Below are 14816 nucleotides of genomic sequence, written 5' to 3'. Positions count from 1 at the left end.
ACACCTGGGTGGCTCAGTCAGTTGGGTGTCTGACTCTTGGTTTTGGTTCAGCCTGTGATCTCATGGGTGGTAGGATTGGGGCTTGAGCCCCACATCAGGCCCTGAGCTCCCCCTCCCTACCTCTCTCAAATAAATAAACAAATCTTCCAAAAAAAAAAAAAAAAAAGAACTATACTACCGTACAAAGCAAGGACTCTACATACATTATCTCATTTGGTCTTCAAAACAACTCTAAGAAATAGATGCTATTATTATCCTCATCTTATAGCCAAAGAATCTGTGGCTCAAAGAGGATAAATAATTTTGACCAAAATCCCATGACCTTCACCCTTGCAATGTTGCAAGTCCAGATACCTGATGGGTGTTTGGTATGTGGGAGCAAGAGTAAAGGGGAAAAAGTACTGAGAGATGAAGGTACCTCCTCTAATGGAACCTTGAAAGACTAGAGCAGCACCACCCTGAGAGCTTTCTGTTTTCTATATATACTTACAGAAATATTTACATAATCTATAATCTATAGTATAGAAACTTAACATAGTCAACCCTAGTGCACATGTAAATCCATGTGTATTTCTGAAGCCATCTTTTCTTGATCCTTCAGAATCTTGCTCCATTGTCAATTCTCCCTGAGGGAGGCCTAGTTGGTTAGCTCAAGCAACTCTCATTTCCAACTTCTTTTTTCCTTGCCTGCTTCTCATTATTGAGGCTGCAAACAGACAAACAAAAACAATGACTTTCCCAGACTCCTGTAGTCACCTTCCTGCAAGATGAACCTCAAAGTCTGTTCTCTTCTTCTTTCTCTGGAGTGGAACCTTGAACATTAGCTGGGAACATGGCCATTCTAAATGAAAACTACATGTCCCAGACATTCTTCGACTAACTGTGGCCTTGTGACTAAATATTGGCTTATGGGGTATAAGCAGAAAGAATGTGTTCTGGAGAAGGGAACATTCCTTCCCCTTACTCTTTACTGTGGGCTGGAATGTAGATGCAACAGTTAGAGCTGGGGCAGCCATCTTGGCTCATGAGTTGGAAGGAGGAATTCCAATCCACAAAGCCTACAAATTCTTGACAACTTGGTGAAACACAGCTGCCATGCCTGCCAGCTTTGGACTGCTACCTCCAAAATTCATGTATATGGGAGAAATATGCACTTTTAAAGCCATTGTTTTCTATTTCCATGAATACAGTGAATGTAATCTTAATATACCAAATGCCCTAGTTCTGGTCTATGAAATCCAAGGGCAAGTGTGCTGGATGATTTCTAGGCAAGATGCTTTTTCTCCTTGTAAAAGGAGAGTTCTGTTTCCCCATCTTGGCTGTCTTCCTGATTTTTATCTTTGGGCATGGTAACATGAGGACACAGTGCCCAGAGCTGCAACAACATTCTTATGACCACAAAGGAAAGGCCAAGAGAAATTCAGAGCCACTAACCAAAACCATGACAGCACTGAACTAACCCCAGATTTCTTGTGTGTGATAATGAACAGCCTTATCATTTAGCCACCGTGATGGATATTCTGCCACTTGTAACAAAAAGCATTTCCAAATGTCATATTCTCTTGCTATGAATCTTTGTGCCCCCTCCCCAGATTCACATGGTGAAATCCTCACCCCCAAGGATGTGGGGCCTTTGGTATTTTGGTGTGTAGGTCATGAGGGTGAAGTCCTCAGGAACGGGATTAGTGCCCTGATCAAAGAGACTCCAGAGAGTCACCTCTTCCACCATATAAGGATACAGTGAGAAGTCAGCAGTCTGCAACCAGCAAGAGGGGCTTCACCAGATCCTGACTGTGCACCCCTCTGATCTTGGACTTCCAGCCTTCCAAACTGTGAGAAATAAATTTCTGTTATTTATAAGCCACCCAGTCTGTCGTATTTTTTTTTTAAAGACTTTTTACTTATTTATTTGACAGAGATCACAACTAGGTAGAGAGGCAGGCAGAGAGAGAGGAAGGGAGAGAGGAGGAAGCAGGCTCCCCACTGAGCAGAGAGCCCGATGCGGGGCTCGATTCCAGGACCACAGGACCATGACCCAAGCCAAAGGCAGAGGCTTTAACCCACTGAGCCACCCAGGTGCCCCCAAAGATTTTTTTTTTTTAAGTAATCTCTATATCTCATGCAGGGCTTGAACCCTGAGACCAAGAGTCACATGCTCTACCTACTGAGCCAGCACCAGTTCATAGTATTTTAACAGTGGCCCAAACTGACTAAGACATCCCTATATCTCTATTGCTCCTTCAATCTCTGCTTTTTGACTGCATCCTTCCTCTTGGGCCCACAGTCATGATCATGTCAGCCATGTAAAACAACCCAGTTTGCCCTGCATCCATTTCTCTCTCCAGCCACTGTTTTCTTTCCTTTCCGGGGCAAGTCTCTGTAAGAAGTAGACTACACACCTTATCTGCACTTCCTTACTTGTTACCCATTCTTTGATCTTCTCTGGCTTCCCTTCCACTTCAGTATTTTAATGGAGGCCACTAATAACCTCCTAATTTGCAAATCCAACAGACATTTACTTGTCTTTTCTTATCTGACCTCTCTATGGCTTTTGGCTTTGATTACCACTTCCGCAGCTCTGAAACTCCCTTTACCTGTGGCTTCTTACCCTCAGCTGTTTCCCTTTTGACCTCTGGCTCCTCATTCTCTGTTTCCTTCATGAGCACCTCCTTCTGTTTTTACCTCTTAAACATTGACTTCTTCAGGTGTTCTGCCTCTTTCTTCCCTTTCCACACTCTCCTCCTAGGTGGTAACTTACATTCCTAGAATTTCAAAGATTGAGGGGAGCTTTCTTGAGAATCAGGGACTTACTCTAAACTCATTAAGCAGAGTTGAGCCAAAGCTACTGTGGTAAAATATAATTTCCATTGGATTAAGCACCTTGTCATGGATTGAGTTGTGTTCCCCAAAAAGATATGTTGAAATCCTAATGCCCAATACATGTGAATGTGACCTTATTTGAACATAGGGTCTTTGCAGGTGTAATCAAGTTAAGACGAGGTCATTAGGATATAACTGTGAACTTATAAGAAGAGACACAGATACACAGGGACACCACCATGTGATGATGAAGGCTAGAGATGTAGCTACAAGCCAAGAAATGCCAGGATCAATAGCCATCACCAGAAGCCAGAAAGAGGCAAGGAATCATTCTTCCCTATAGTTTTCAGAAAGATCTTGGCCTGCTGACACTTTGATTTTTGGGTTTCTAACCTCCAGACTGTGAGACAACAAATTTCTGTTTCAAGCCCCACGGTTTGTGGTATTTTGTAACAGCAGTTCTAGGAAATGAATACACACTTCCTCCATTGTCCTGCACCTCCTTATCTGAGAAACCAGTTATGATTTGTAATCACCTTTCTCATAAGGTTTTGCCTTCATCTTTCCTCCAGTTCAGGGATTTTCAGCCTTTCACATATCACAGACAAGTTTGTGGGTTTTTTTTTTTAAGATTTTATTTATTTATTTGACAGATCACAAGTAGGCAGAGAGCAGGCAGAGAGAGATAGACCGGAGGAAGCAGGCTCCCTGCTGAGCAGAGAGCCCCATGTGGGGCTCCATCCCGGACCCTGAGATCATGACCTGAGTGGAAGGCAGAGGCTTTAACCCACTGAGCCACCCAGTTGCCCCGACAAGTTTTGATTCTTTAAATTTGAATATCAATATTGGGTTACAACTTTCAATTTTGCCCTTCATCTTTTGCTATAAGGGTATTAAATACACACACACACACACACACACACACACAGCTACCATTTACTTACATCATTCATAAAAGTTACGACATCTTAACCCTAAACTCTCAGAAGAAAGTACAGTTTGTATTAAATTATTTTAAGTTCTATGAAAATCTCATTGCTTTGTCCCAATGTTTCCAGTATTGTTTCAGATACATACTTCATAACAGAAACATTTATGTATGAGACAAAGAAAAATGTTAATACATAAATATTCATAGACTCCTTTGTTTCCAGCCATCTTCCCCCTCCTTTCCCAAATTCTCTTTGACCATATTGCAAAACTGGGGTAATCGGTGAGAGGGAAAATGTGAGAAGCAGCAGCTGAAAGAACAGTGAGAATTTCTTTTAAACCTATAAGGAATCACTTCTCAAAGGAAAGTTTAGATGGATGAGGAGGTAGAGAGGCAGGCTCAGGACTGAGGAAGATGGAGGAGAGAGGATGTTACGGGCTTAGGAGAGAAACTGCTAATGGCAAGAGATGAAGAAAAAGGAATTTTAGGAAATCGACTGTATGTTGCCGGTACCTTCTTGAGAGTGTGAGGAAGGGATTTAAACTGCTTTCAAAAAATTTTTTTTTTTCTTCTGGAATTGTATCTCTTCGAGTGTAATGCTTTATAAGACCAGATAATAAGGCAGCTCAGCGTTAATAGGGTTGCACATGACTGTGAGCAAAGGCAGTTATTGTATAGTTGTTAGAAAAAGGAACTATGGAATCAGAAGCCCCGCGTTTGAATCCTGGTCCCAATCCACTTCTGCAGCGTCCGTAGGAGAATTATTTTAGTTCTTTGCGCCTCATTTCCCCAACCACGGAAGGGAGATAACAGTACCCACTTTACCATTTTGTTGGGAGAATCATGAATTAATACACATAAGGCAATGAGGACAGCGTTTGGCAATGGAAGACCCTCCCATGTCAGCTAGTAATAAGACGGAAACCTACACATAGTTTTTCCACCTGCTGAAACAAAAAGACCTTTCGCGGCTAACTGTTGCTACACTTCTTGGCACGACACCCAACAAAACCTCAAGTGCCTGAGCTGCCAGAGCAGGCTCAGCTCCGACCTTCCCGTCGGTGTCCTCGGGCTCGGCTGGGGCGCCGCACTCGCGGCCGCTCGCTCGCGCGGCAGGCGCCTCCCTCCTCCCGCATTTGCAGGCATCCTCGAGGCCCGGGCGCGCAGGGCCCGCGCGTTACCCGCCCGCCGAGGCCGACTTCCATCCCTCCTCCCCGCGCTCCCGGCACTTCGAACCTCCGCGCGAGCTCTTCTCCCCGTTGCTCTGTAACTGTTCAAAGGGTCTGAGTCGCCCGCACATCCTAGATGCTCAATTAAAGTGACCGTAAAGGAAAACGCTGTGCCTTCTCGCGCAAATACAGACGGGGGCCCTGGGTGGGGCGGGGGCACTTGGTCAGTAGGTCTGTCTTTACACCCGAAGGCCCGTTGCCCAGGGTGCCAGGCCCGGACATTATGCCTGGGGGTGAGGGCGGGGCTCCCTTGCCGGGACGCCTGGACTCCCCAAGGGCCTCCAACCTCGCCCCGGGCGCCGGCGGTCACGTGACCCCCACCCCCGGCGCACAGCTGGAGGCGCGTCCCCGCCCTCCCCCGGGAGCGGCGGCGCTGGAGCGGGCGCGGTGCATTGTGGGCAGAGGGGCGGGGGTTGGGAAGATGGCGGCTCCCAGCCTCCTCAACTGGAGGCGGGTTTCCTCCTTCACGGGGCCGGTCCCCCGCGCCCGGCACGGACACCGGGCCGTGGCCATCCGGGAGCTGATGATCATCTTTGGAGGGGGCAACGAGGGCATCGCGGACGAGCTGCACGTCTACAACACGGGTAGGCGCGGCGGCGGCTCTACGGCCCCGCCTGTGGGAGTCGCGGAGGGGGAGGGGAGGCGAGGCGGCGGCCGAGGCCCTGACAGCTGTCACCGTCGGGTCACTGCCTCTTGAGGCGGGCAGCGGGGAGTCCGGCTTGGCCGGGCGGCCGGGGTTCAGCAGTGTCCTGGGTGGCAGCTCCGTTTCCCCAGGGCCCGCGGGGCAGAACCGGGCCCCGAACGGGGCGCGCCGGCCCTCAGGCAGGCGGTCCCGGACCCCCTCCCCCCCCGCAAGCCCTGCGGGCGGACGTGGGCGAGAGAGACCGTTTCCACCCGCCAGGGCCTCTTCCCGAAGTCTCGCCCACTCCGGGGGTCCAAGATCCCTCCCCTGTCAAAATCCAAAACCAACTCCAAACCAGAGCTGCTCCGGGCCTTTCTCGTCTTCGCCTGCGGTCTTTCCTTAGGAGGAAACGAATCGGGGCGGGGAGAGGGCTGGGGGTGCTGAGGAGGGAAAACGAGAGGCCTGGTACTTTCACCCCAAATACAAGCCCGTAACTGACAGGGGGCAGTCAAGATTTTTACCCCACTGGTAACCCTCTTTGGCGGGGAAGTGGTTCGTTGGTGAGACCGGCGCCTGTCTCGGCATAGTTGGGTGTGTGTGCTGAAGCTCAGCTGTGCGGCGCTCGGAGAGAGGACCGTCAGCTTGAGCACCGCTGCAAATCGAGGACCGTCAGCTTGAGCACCGCTGCAAATCCCAAGTGCCCCTGGCCGGGGAGGCCTTGCCTAATAGTGCCTCGGGATAGAAAGGAGGGTGGAATTTAATTTTCCCCACGTTGTAAAGGCGCTGGCTCTCAAGAGGAAGCTGTTTCCTTGGTGTAAGGTTAATTACTGAAATTTGGGTCTATGTCATGATCAATGACTTTGACCAAATAACTTAATCACTGTGGTCATTTTAAGGTTAATAAAATAGTGGCATAGAAGAAATTTCATTTTTTTTTAACCCTCTCCTCCTCCTGGCTCTCTAGTATTATAGTTTAAAAGTTATTTGACAATTTGGTATAGGGTAAAAATCCTGGCTTTGGAAAAAGTTAGACCTGGTTTGCATTTTGCTCTGCCAGTTGCTCGGGATCAACACTAAAGTTTCCCAACTTAAATGTCTGATTTTCACTTGTAAAATAGAGATGATGATACTCACCACCAGCAGCACTATGGCCACTTTGAACCGGAGAATTATTTGTTGTAAGAGCATGCGCTGTATATTGTTAAGGTGTTTGGCAGCATCTCTCATCTCTACCCACCAGTTTCCAGGAGCATTTCTCCCCTGCCTCCAGTTAGACAAATACACATTTTTAGTTTGCTTCTGGAGGCAAAGTCATCTCCAGTTGCTCCTGGGGGCAAAGTCATCTCCAATCTCCAATAACCACTGATACAGATGATCAATATAGAGTATATACTCATAGTTTGTGATAACTATTATTATAATTGGTTTTCATTTTATTTTGGCAACCAGTTACAAATCAGTGGTTCCTACCAGCTGTTAGAGGAGACATCCCTCCAGGTTGCGCTGCCCATGGATTTGTCTGTGATGGTACCAGAATATTAGTATTTGGGGGAATGGTTGAATATGGAAGATACAGCAATGAGTTATACGAGTTGCAAGTAAGTTTGTCTCAAGTTTATCTCAAGCTACAGCTTTAATAATGATCTTGCTAATTCTTCGAAAGATTGCAAAATATTTCATTGCACGTTTAAAATGGTATGAACTTCACATTTTATAAGCTTCAAGGAAAATGTTTCCACTTCATTAAAAAGCCAGAGTTTCTAATGTGAGTCTTTTTTCAATACCTAGGGTAACAATTGTAACATTAAGCTATCTGTTACTTAGCATCAGTTATACATGTTACAGGTTTAGGCTTTTGTATCTTAGTTCTTCAATTTTAGCAGCAACAGAGGGCTTGTGAAAACACAGATTGCTGGGCCCTGCCCCCAAGAGTTTCTGAATCAGTATTGTCTGGTGTGAGGCCTCACCCCTGGCATTCTTTCCAAGTTATCATGTGCTGCTGCTGGTCCCAAAACCATACTTTGCAAACCTCTACCTTCATTATAGAGATCGTTACCCTCACACTAATAAGCATTATTTTTTTTCCTGGAAATACGTGGAAATAAGGGTACAGTTTCATATGTTCTTTATAAATTTGATTCTGTTAAACCATGCTCAGAGTTCTCTCTGACAGCCCTTGATTGACTTTTATTTCTGAAGTGTGCGTATGTTCACAGGGCTGTTATCATGAAGACATCTGCTAATTGACAGGTGTAGATGAATTGTACATATTCAAAAACAGTTTTAGATAAATAGAGCATCCATAGCCAGAGCATGAGTTTTGATTATCTTTACTTATGCTTATGCTTACTTAAAGGTTGAAATATAGTATCTATGGATTACCTCATTTCAGAAAGTAAGAATATATCAATTTTATTAAATCCTAAAGCTGTGTATATTTAATTTTTCATTTGAAAAATATTTTAGAAATACTGCTGTTTATTGTTATGAGCTTAGGTTGCTATTGAGGAATATGGAAGACTAAACTGACTTTCCTTTTTGGGGGGAGGGAGCAGAGGGGCAGAGGGAGAGGAAAAGAGAGAATCTTGAGCAGGCTCCACCCTCTGCTCTCATGCCCCTGAGCTGAAATCAAGAGTTGGGCTTCTAACCAACTGAGCCACGCAGGCACCCCAAGAGGACTAGACTGGATTTCTATTATAGTGCTTATTTTAGTTCCAGAAATTACCTATTTACTTGTCATTTGTCCCTAGAATAGCTTATTGGAGCCTTCTGATTGGATTTTGGTTAAAATGTATTGGTATGATGTTGTACTATTGACAATATAGGAATGCTTTCTTGATACTGTCGATTGTATTTATGCTCTTTTTTAGGCAAGCCGTTGGTTATGGAAAAAAGTGAAACCTCACCCCCCTTCTTCTGGTTTACCTCCTTGTCCTCGTCTTGGACATAGCTTCTCTTTATATGGTAACAAATGCTATTTGTTTGGTGGTCTGGCAAATGAAAGTGAAGATTCAAACAATAATGTTCCCAGGTATGCTGATTCTTTTTTGGACCAAATGTGTATTTTATGACTTAGATTAAGAACATTTAATTTCTGTCATTTTCAGTTATTAAAAGGGATGAAATTTAGCCTTTTGCATTTAAACCTAACAGTGAACAAATTTGCATGCGGTTGTATTTTCCCTAGTCCCTTGAATAGATGTCTGTTTTCAAAACTGTGCCTTTTCTAATCAGAAATCATCTTATTAAATGATATTAATATAGTTGCTTATAGCAACCTATTTGTATGTATTAAGCCATAATGTATTTCACTTGTCATAAATGGTAACAAAAAGTAAAAAATAGTTATTTTCAAATTAGATGTCTCAAGGAACTTGGTGACAAAAATCTCACTATAGCGGCGCCTGGGTGGCTCAGTGGGTTAAGGCTTCTGCCTTTGGCTCAGGTCATGATCCCAGCTGGGGTCCTGGGATCGAGCTCCGCATCAGGCTCTCTGCTTGGCAGGGAGCCTGCTTCCTCCTTTCTCTCTCTGCCTGTCTCTCTGCCTACTTGTGATCTCTGTCAAATAAATAAATAAAATCTTTAATAAAAAAAAAACTCACTCTAAAATGAAGGCTGTTATACAGAAAGCTGTTACAGTGATTCATTTAAGCAAATATTTTTTGAACTAGTTGTCTCCTTTTTTTCCAAACAACCAATCGCTACCTCTTCTCCCCCCCCCCGCCCCCCTCCCGTAGTGTTTTGATCACATTGTCGTTGTAGCACTCAGGATTTGGACATTTAGAGTCTGAAGGACTGTTTTCTGATTCACTGCTTACCATGTGTGTCCTTTAGTGAAAGTAATCTAATCCTGTTTTCCTTGGCTGTGAAATGGGAGTGATTAAATATCTACATTTCACTGTCATTTTGTTGACTAAATAAGATTGTTGGCTTTACTTTCAGAGAACTTGCAGGTTGCCATCAATATATTACCTACATTACATTGATGTTAGAACCTTAGTTTTTTTGTCTTTTCCAAACTTTAAAAAATGACACATACCAAAACATCACGGTAAACTTAGAAACTGGAGAAAAGGGAAAAAACTTATCCCACCATAGTAAGCCAGATACTTTAACTTGTGGCACATGTCTTTTTTGTTTTTATATTAAACAGATTTTTCTGGATACATACTTATAAAAATGCAAGAAATTAGAAAGTATATGAAGTTCTTTCTTAGAGTATCACTGTCCTCGAACACAGGCAACCACATAATTCAATTTGACGTGCATCTTTTAGAACCCTTTTCATGTAACATGTATTAGTCAGTTTTTTTTAGGTTATTATGTATAATGGGCAAGCTTATCAAGTTTATGCTGCTTGAGGGAGCCAATAGATAAATGCAGTGCTTTTGAAAGCCTCTGGTTAAAGATAGCAGATTCATTTCTGTTCACATTCCACTGGTCAGTGATCCAGGACTGAGTGTTCTGCCTAGCAGGAAAGGGGAGGTGGGGAACATTGATTTGATCCTACACAGACATGTATTCTCTTTTATAGAAGTGGAATCTTTTTTTTTTTTTTTTTTTCTGCTTTGCAACTTTGGGTTTTTACCTGTTTGTTTTTGTTGTTGTTTTTTCCTTTAATAGTATATCTTCAAGATCTTTTACTGCAGTAGATAAAAATTGACCTTAATTTTTTTTAATGGCTAAAAGTAGTCTGAGTTATGTAAATTACTTAACCATTCCCCTACTGGCAGACATTTGAATATTTCCACTTTTTTTTGCTGTTACAGTCTTTGCACATGTATAACTATTTTTGTTTTTTTAGAGAGAGAGAGATTGAGAGCGAGGGTTGGGGGCGGGGTTGGGTAGAGGGAGACAGAGAATCTTCAGCAGGCTCCATGCATAGCGTGGAACTGGTCACGGGACTAGATTTCATAATCCTGAGATCATGACCTGAGCTGAAATCAAGAGTCACATGCTTAACGACTGAGCAACCCAGGAACCCCAATTTTTGTAGGATTCATACTTGTAAATGGAATCAGCGGGAGGGACATCAAGGGTATTTACATTCAACTTTGTTAGGTATTCCTGAGTCAGCCTCCAAAGATCCAAAACTGTTTTATACTCCTAAGTGTACGGGATTGCCTACACCCTTAACAGTATTGAATTGTCTCGCTCTTACTAGTTTTTACCAAACTAATAGGTGAACTACATTTCATGGATTTATTTTGATTCTTTAAAAAACTGGTAATGAGGGGCGCCTGGGTGGCTCGGTTAAGCGGCTGCCTTCAGTTTAGGTCATGATTCCAGGGTCCTGGGAATAAGCCCTGCATCGGGCTTGGTGGGGAGCTTCTCCTTGTTCTACTGCTCCCCCTGCTTGTGCTCTCTTGCTCTCTCTGTCAAATAAATAAATAAAATCTTAAAAAAAAAAATGGTAATGATTTGGCACCTGGGTGGCTCAGTCGGTCGTGTCCAACTCTTGATTTTGGCTCAGGTCATGATTTCAAAGTCATGAGATCCAGAGCCATGTCAGGCTGCAGGCTCCACAATGAGTCTGCTTGTCCTCTCCCACTCCCTCTACTCCTCCCCAAGTGTGTGTGTGCACACTCTTGCCCTCTATCTAAAATAAGTAAATAAATAAAATCTCTTTAAAAAACTGGCGATGAGCTTGATTAACTATGTTTATTGGACATTTGCAGCTCCTTTTCTGAAATTGTTCATATCCTTATTCATTTTTCCTTTTTAAATAGAGTATAAATTATACACCATAAAATTCAAACTTCTTATATCATATTCCAGTGATTTTAGTCAGTTTGCTGTGTTGTGTATCTATCACCATAATTCATATTTTTTTCAAGTCTTCTATTTGCCTTTTTTAAAAGGGTTTTCTTTTTGTGTTATCAGTTTTGACAATATTTTTCTTTTATTGCTTTCTGCTTAGGAAGATGATTCTATCCCACAGCTCTCTGGTACCTTCACAGCTTTGTTGTGTTCTAAATATTAATAGATTTAGAATATATCTTTGTGACTAGTATGAGGTATTTTTACTTTTTCTTCCTAATGGATTTTCAACTCTTCACTACCATTTATTAAATAAGTCATTTTATTCCTCATTGATTTGAAGTCCCATCTGTATCACATCTTAATCCTCATACAAATGGGTCTTGTTCTAGCTTTCAGGATCAGGAATTATGAATTACATTCTGAGGGCCAAATTTGGTCTGCTACCTTCCTGTCTTTGTTAATAAAGTTTTATTGGAACACAGCTATGCCCATTCATTTACGTGTTGTTAAAAGAGCAAAGTTGAGGGGCACCTGGGGGGCTCATTCAGTTGAGGCTGCCTTGGGCTCATGATCCCAGGGTCCTAGTATAAAGACCCATGTTGGGCTCTCTGCTCCATGGGCTGCTTCTCCCTCTCCACTGCTTGTGCTCTCTCTCATGCTTTCTCTCTCTCTCAAATAAATAAATTAAATATTTTTTAAAAAGAGCAAAGTTGAGTAGTTGTGACAGAACTTATAGCTTCCATAGCCTTAAATACTTACTGTCTAGCTTTTTACAGAAAATGTTTTTCAACTCTTGTTCAAGACTCTATTCTGTTTCATTAATATTTTTACTTTTCTGTGATGGATTGTGATGTTTTCTGTAGGTTTCTGCCTTTGATCAGATTAAAGAAGTTTAAAAAAATTTCTAGTTTGTTGATTAATTTTTTCCTCTCTTTTTAGCCAAAAATGGGTGTTCATATTCATTTTAGATGTAGAAATGAACTTACTGTTTCTTTTCTTTAATCCATTAATTGTGTGAATTATATTATTTGGTTCTAAAGTATAAGCCATTTTTTATTTGTGGCTAAGCCCCAGTTTGTTGCATTACAGTGTTCTTTTCATACTTCGCTGAATTCATTTTGCTAACACTTATTTGTACTGTCTATAGTCACCAGTGATTTTCCATATATTAACTTTATTTGGGATAGTGGGGTCATATTCTAATCTGATTTGAGTATCAGGATTCTGTAATTCCTGGGAATATAACCAGGGCTGTGTTCCAAGGTAATGGGAAGCTTTCCGTCTTTTATTATGCTTAAATAACATAATTTCTTGAATATTTAGTAGAAATTCCCATAATTATCTGAGATTAGTATAATTTAGGAAGATGACCTTTGCCTAACTTTTCAATATTTTTATAGTTATTGATCTATTTAGATTTTCTACTTTTTCTTGAATCATTTGATAATTTGTTTTCCTTGAAAAATCATGCATTTTACTTAGATTTTTCCAGTTTTTGATAAAACTTCTAAGTTCTCTGTATATTTAGAATCTCTGTGTCTGTAGTTACATCTCTTTTCTCATTTATAAATGTGTGTGTTGTCTTTTCTCTGATCAGACACATGAGTGGTTTGATGGTTTCAAAGAACCATTTTTTAGTTTTATTGATTTGTTTTTATTTTTCACTTATTTTCTTTATTCCATTTCTTTAAATTTTTTCTTTTTTCTGACTTCTTCTAACTTTTAATAGTTTTGGTGCCTTTTCCAACTATTTTTCTAACTTCTAGTAATTTGAATGCCTATTAGTTCACTTATTTTCAGTATTATTTTCTAATAAATGCTACACATTTTTCTCCGGTTATGGCTCTGGCCATATTCTGTAGGTTTTGATATATAGTGCTCTTATTGTCATTGCTTTTTATTTTCTCTTTAACCCAATATTAATTTGGTGTAAATCTGTAAAAATTTCCAAATGGAAAGTTTTGTTACTATTGCTAATATATAGCTTTATTATATCGTGTTTAAAAATATGTGATCTGTGGGGTTTCTCCTTTTTGGAGATAGTCTTTGTGGTGTATGTCAATCAGTTTTTGTGATTATTCCATAGGTGTTCATAAAGATTGTAAGTTCTTGGTGTTGGGTACAGGGTTCTTTATTAGATCACTGTTGTAAATTATTATTTGAAGCTTTTTGATTTTGTGAGTCTAGATCATATCAACTTCTGAATGACATGTTAAAATCTCCCCGTGTTATTGTGAATTTATTGTTTATTTCTTATATATCTACTTTTCAATCTACATGTATTATTTTGCTGTAGACTTATCTTTTGTAAATAGGGCTAACAGTTGACCAGTATGAACTGGTGGTATAGCTTACTGGTTGGTATCCATTCTGATCTGTCTAAGTCTGTGCCACATCAGTTGTCAAAATAGTTTTGATGTTATCATTGCTTTTAATTGCTTTATAGCTGGTTTCAGGGTTCTTTTTAAAAATTTTTTATTTTTAGATTTTATTTATTTGAGAAAGAGAGAGAGAGAGGATGAGTGGTGGGACAGGCAGTGGGAGAAACAGACTCCTTGTGGAGCAGGGAGCTGGATGTGGGACTCAATCACAGGCCCCTGAGATCATGACCTGAGCCAAATGCAGACACTTAACCAGCTAAGCCACCCAGGTGCCTGGGTTTCAGGGTTCTTTTATTTTGATTTTCTTACAGGTTTCCTACCCCCAAGAGACTTTGTCTCCTAATAGAGACATTTCTTCCTACCTTTGTGTTTTATGTTTTCCATTTATTCTGCTTTTGTTGCTTCTCCATCTCCAGCCCTCTGCTTTTGCTAGATTTTTAAAAATCATTATGAAGTTGAACTTTTGCATGTGTATGTGTTTGTTTTTCTGTGTCTCTGTGTGTGTATGTGCACATTTTTACAATTTTTATTTCTCATTCTGTGAACTGTCAGTTTTATATCCTTTTATTTGTATCTATTGTGTGATTGGTTGTAATCTTGATCTAGTATGAACCTTTTACATTTAGAATATTTTATCTTTTTCTGTGATGTGTACCAAATTTCTTTTCATAGTTTGTCTTTCTCTTGACATTGCTTTATAGATTTTTTTCCCTAACCATCTTATTAACTACTTTTTTTAGACCATGCTTTGCTTATTTTTCGTTTTCCTTTTTCTTGATTTACTGTTTTTTTTTTCTTTCCATGTAATGATATGAAAGTTACACATACTAATTCTGTGCTTGCCTTAGTTGCTCAGAAATTATCACATACATTTAAACTGAAAGTGTCTTGTCATCTTTGAGAATAGATTACGGTCTTTACCTTCTTTTGCTTTTCCCATATGTTCTACATATTCTTGAATCTTATTCCATATTATAATAATGCTAAGAAGCTAATTTCTTGGTCAGTCTTTCACAGTATTATTTAGACCTCACAACCATACTTGTAAACATCAATTTAGAGGCACCTGG

At 41.1% G+C, this 14816-nt stretch overlaps 1 protein-coding gene across 1 annotated transcript in view; it reads left to right on the top strand.

Moving 5' to 3' along the window:
- Positions 1–5374: 5374 nt before the first annotated feature.
- The window catches only part of HCFC2 (host cell factor C2), a 35626-nt gene continuing 26184 nt past the window's right edge, over positions 5375–14816 (top strand). Inside the window, exons 1-3 of the mRNA XM_059402213.1 lie at positions 5375–5564; positions 7052–7200; positions 8473–8633. Of these exons, the coding sequence (XP_059258196.1) occupies positions 5402–5564; positions 7052–7200; positions 8473–8633 (473 nt within the window). The 5' untranslated portion in view covers positions 5375–5401. The remainder of the gene's footprint in view (positions 5565–7051; positions 7201–8472; positions 8634–14816) is intronic.

The sequence above is a fragment of the Mustela nigripes genome, chromosome 6 (genome assembly GCF_022355385.1).
Source record: "Mustela nigripes isolate SB6536 chromosome 6, MUSNIG.SB6536, whole genome shotgun sequence".
Classification (NCBI taxonomy): domain Eukaryota; kingdom Metazoa; phylum Chordata; class Mammalia; order Carnivora; family Mustelidae; genus Mustela; species Mustela nigripes.
This window is presented reverse-complemented; position numbering and strand designations above follow the sequence as displayed.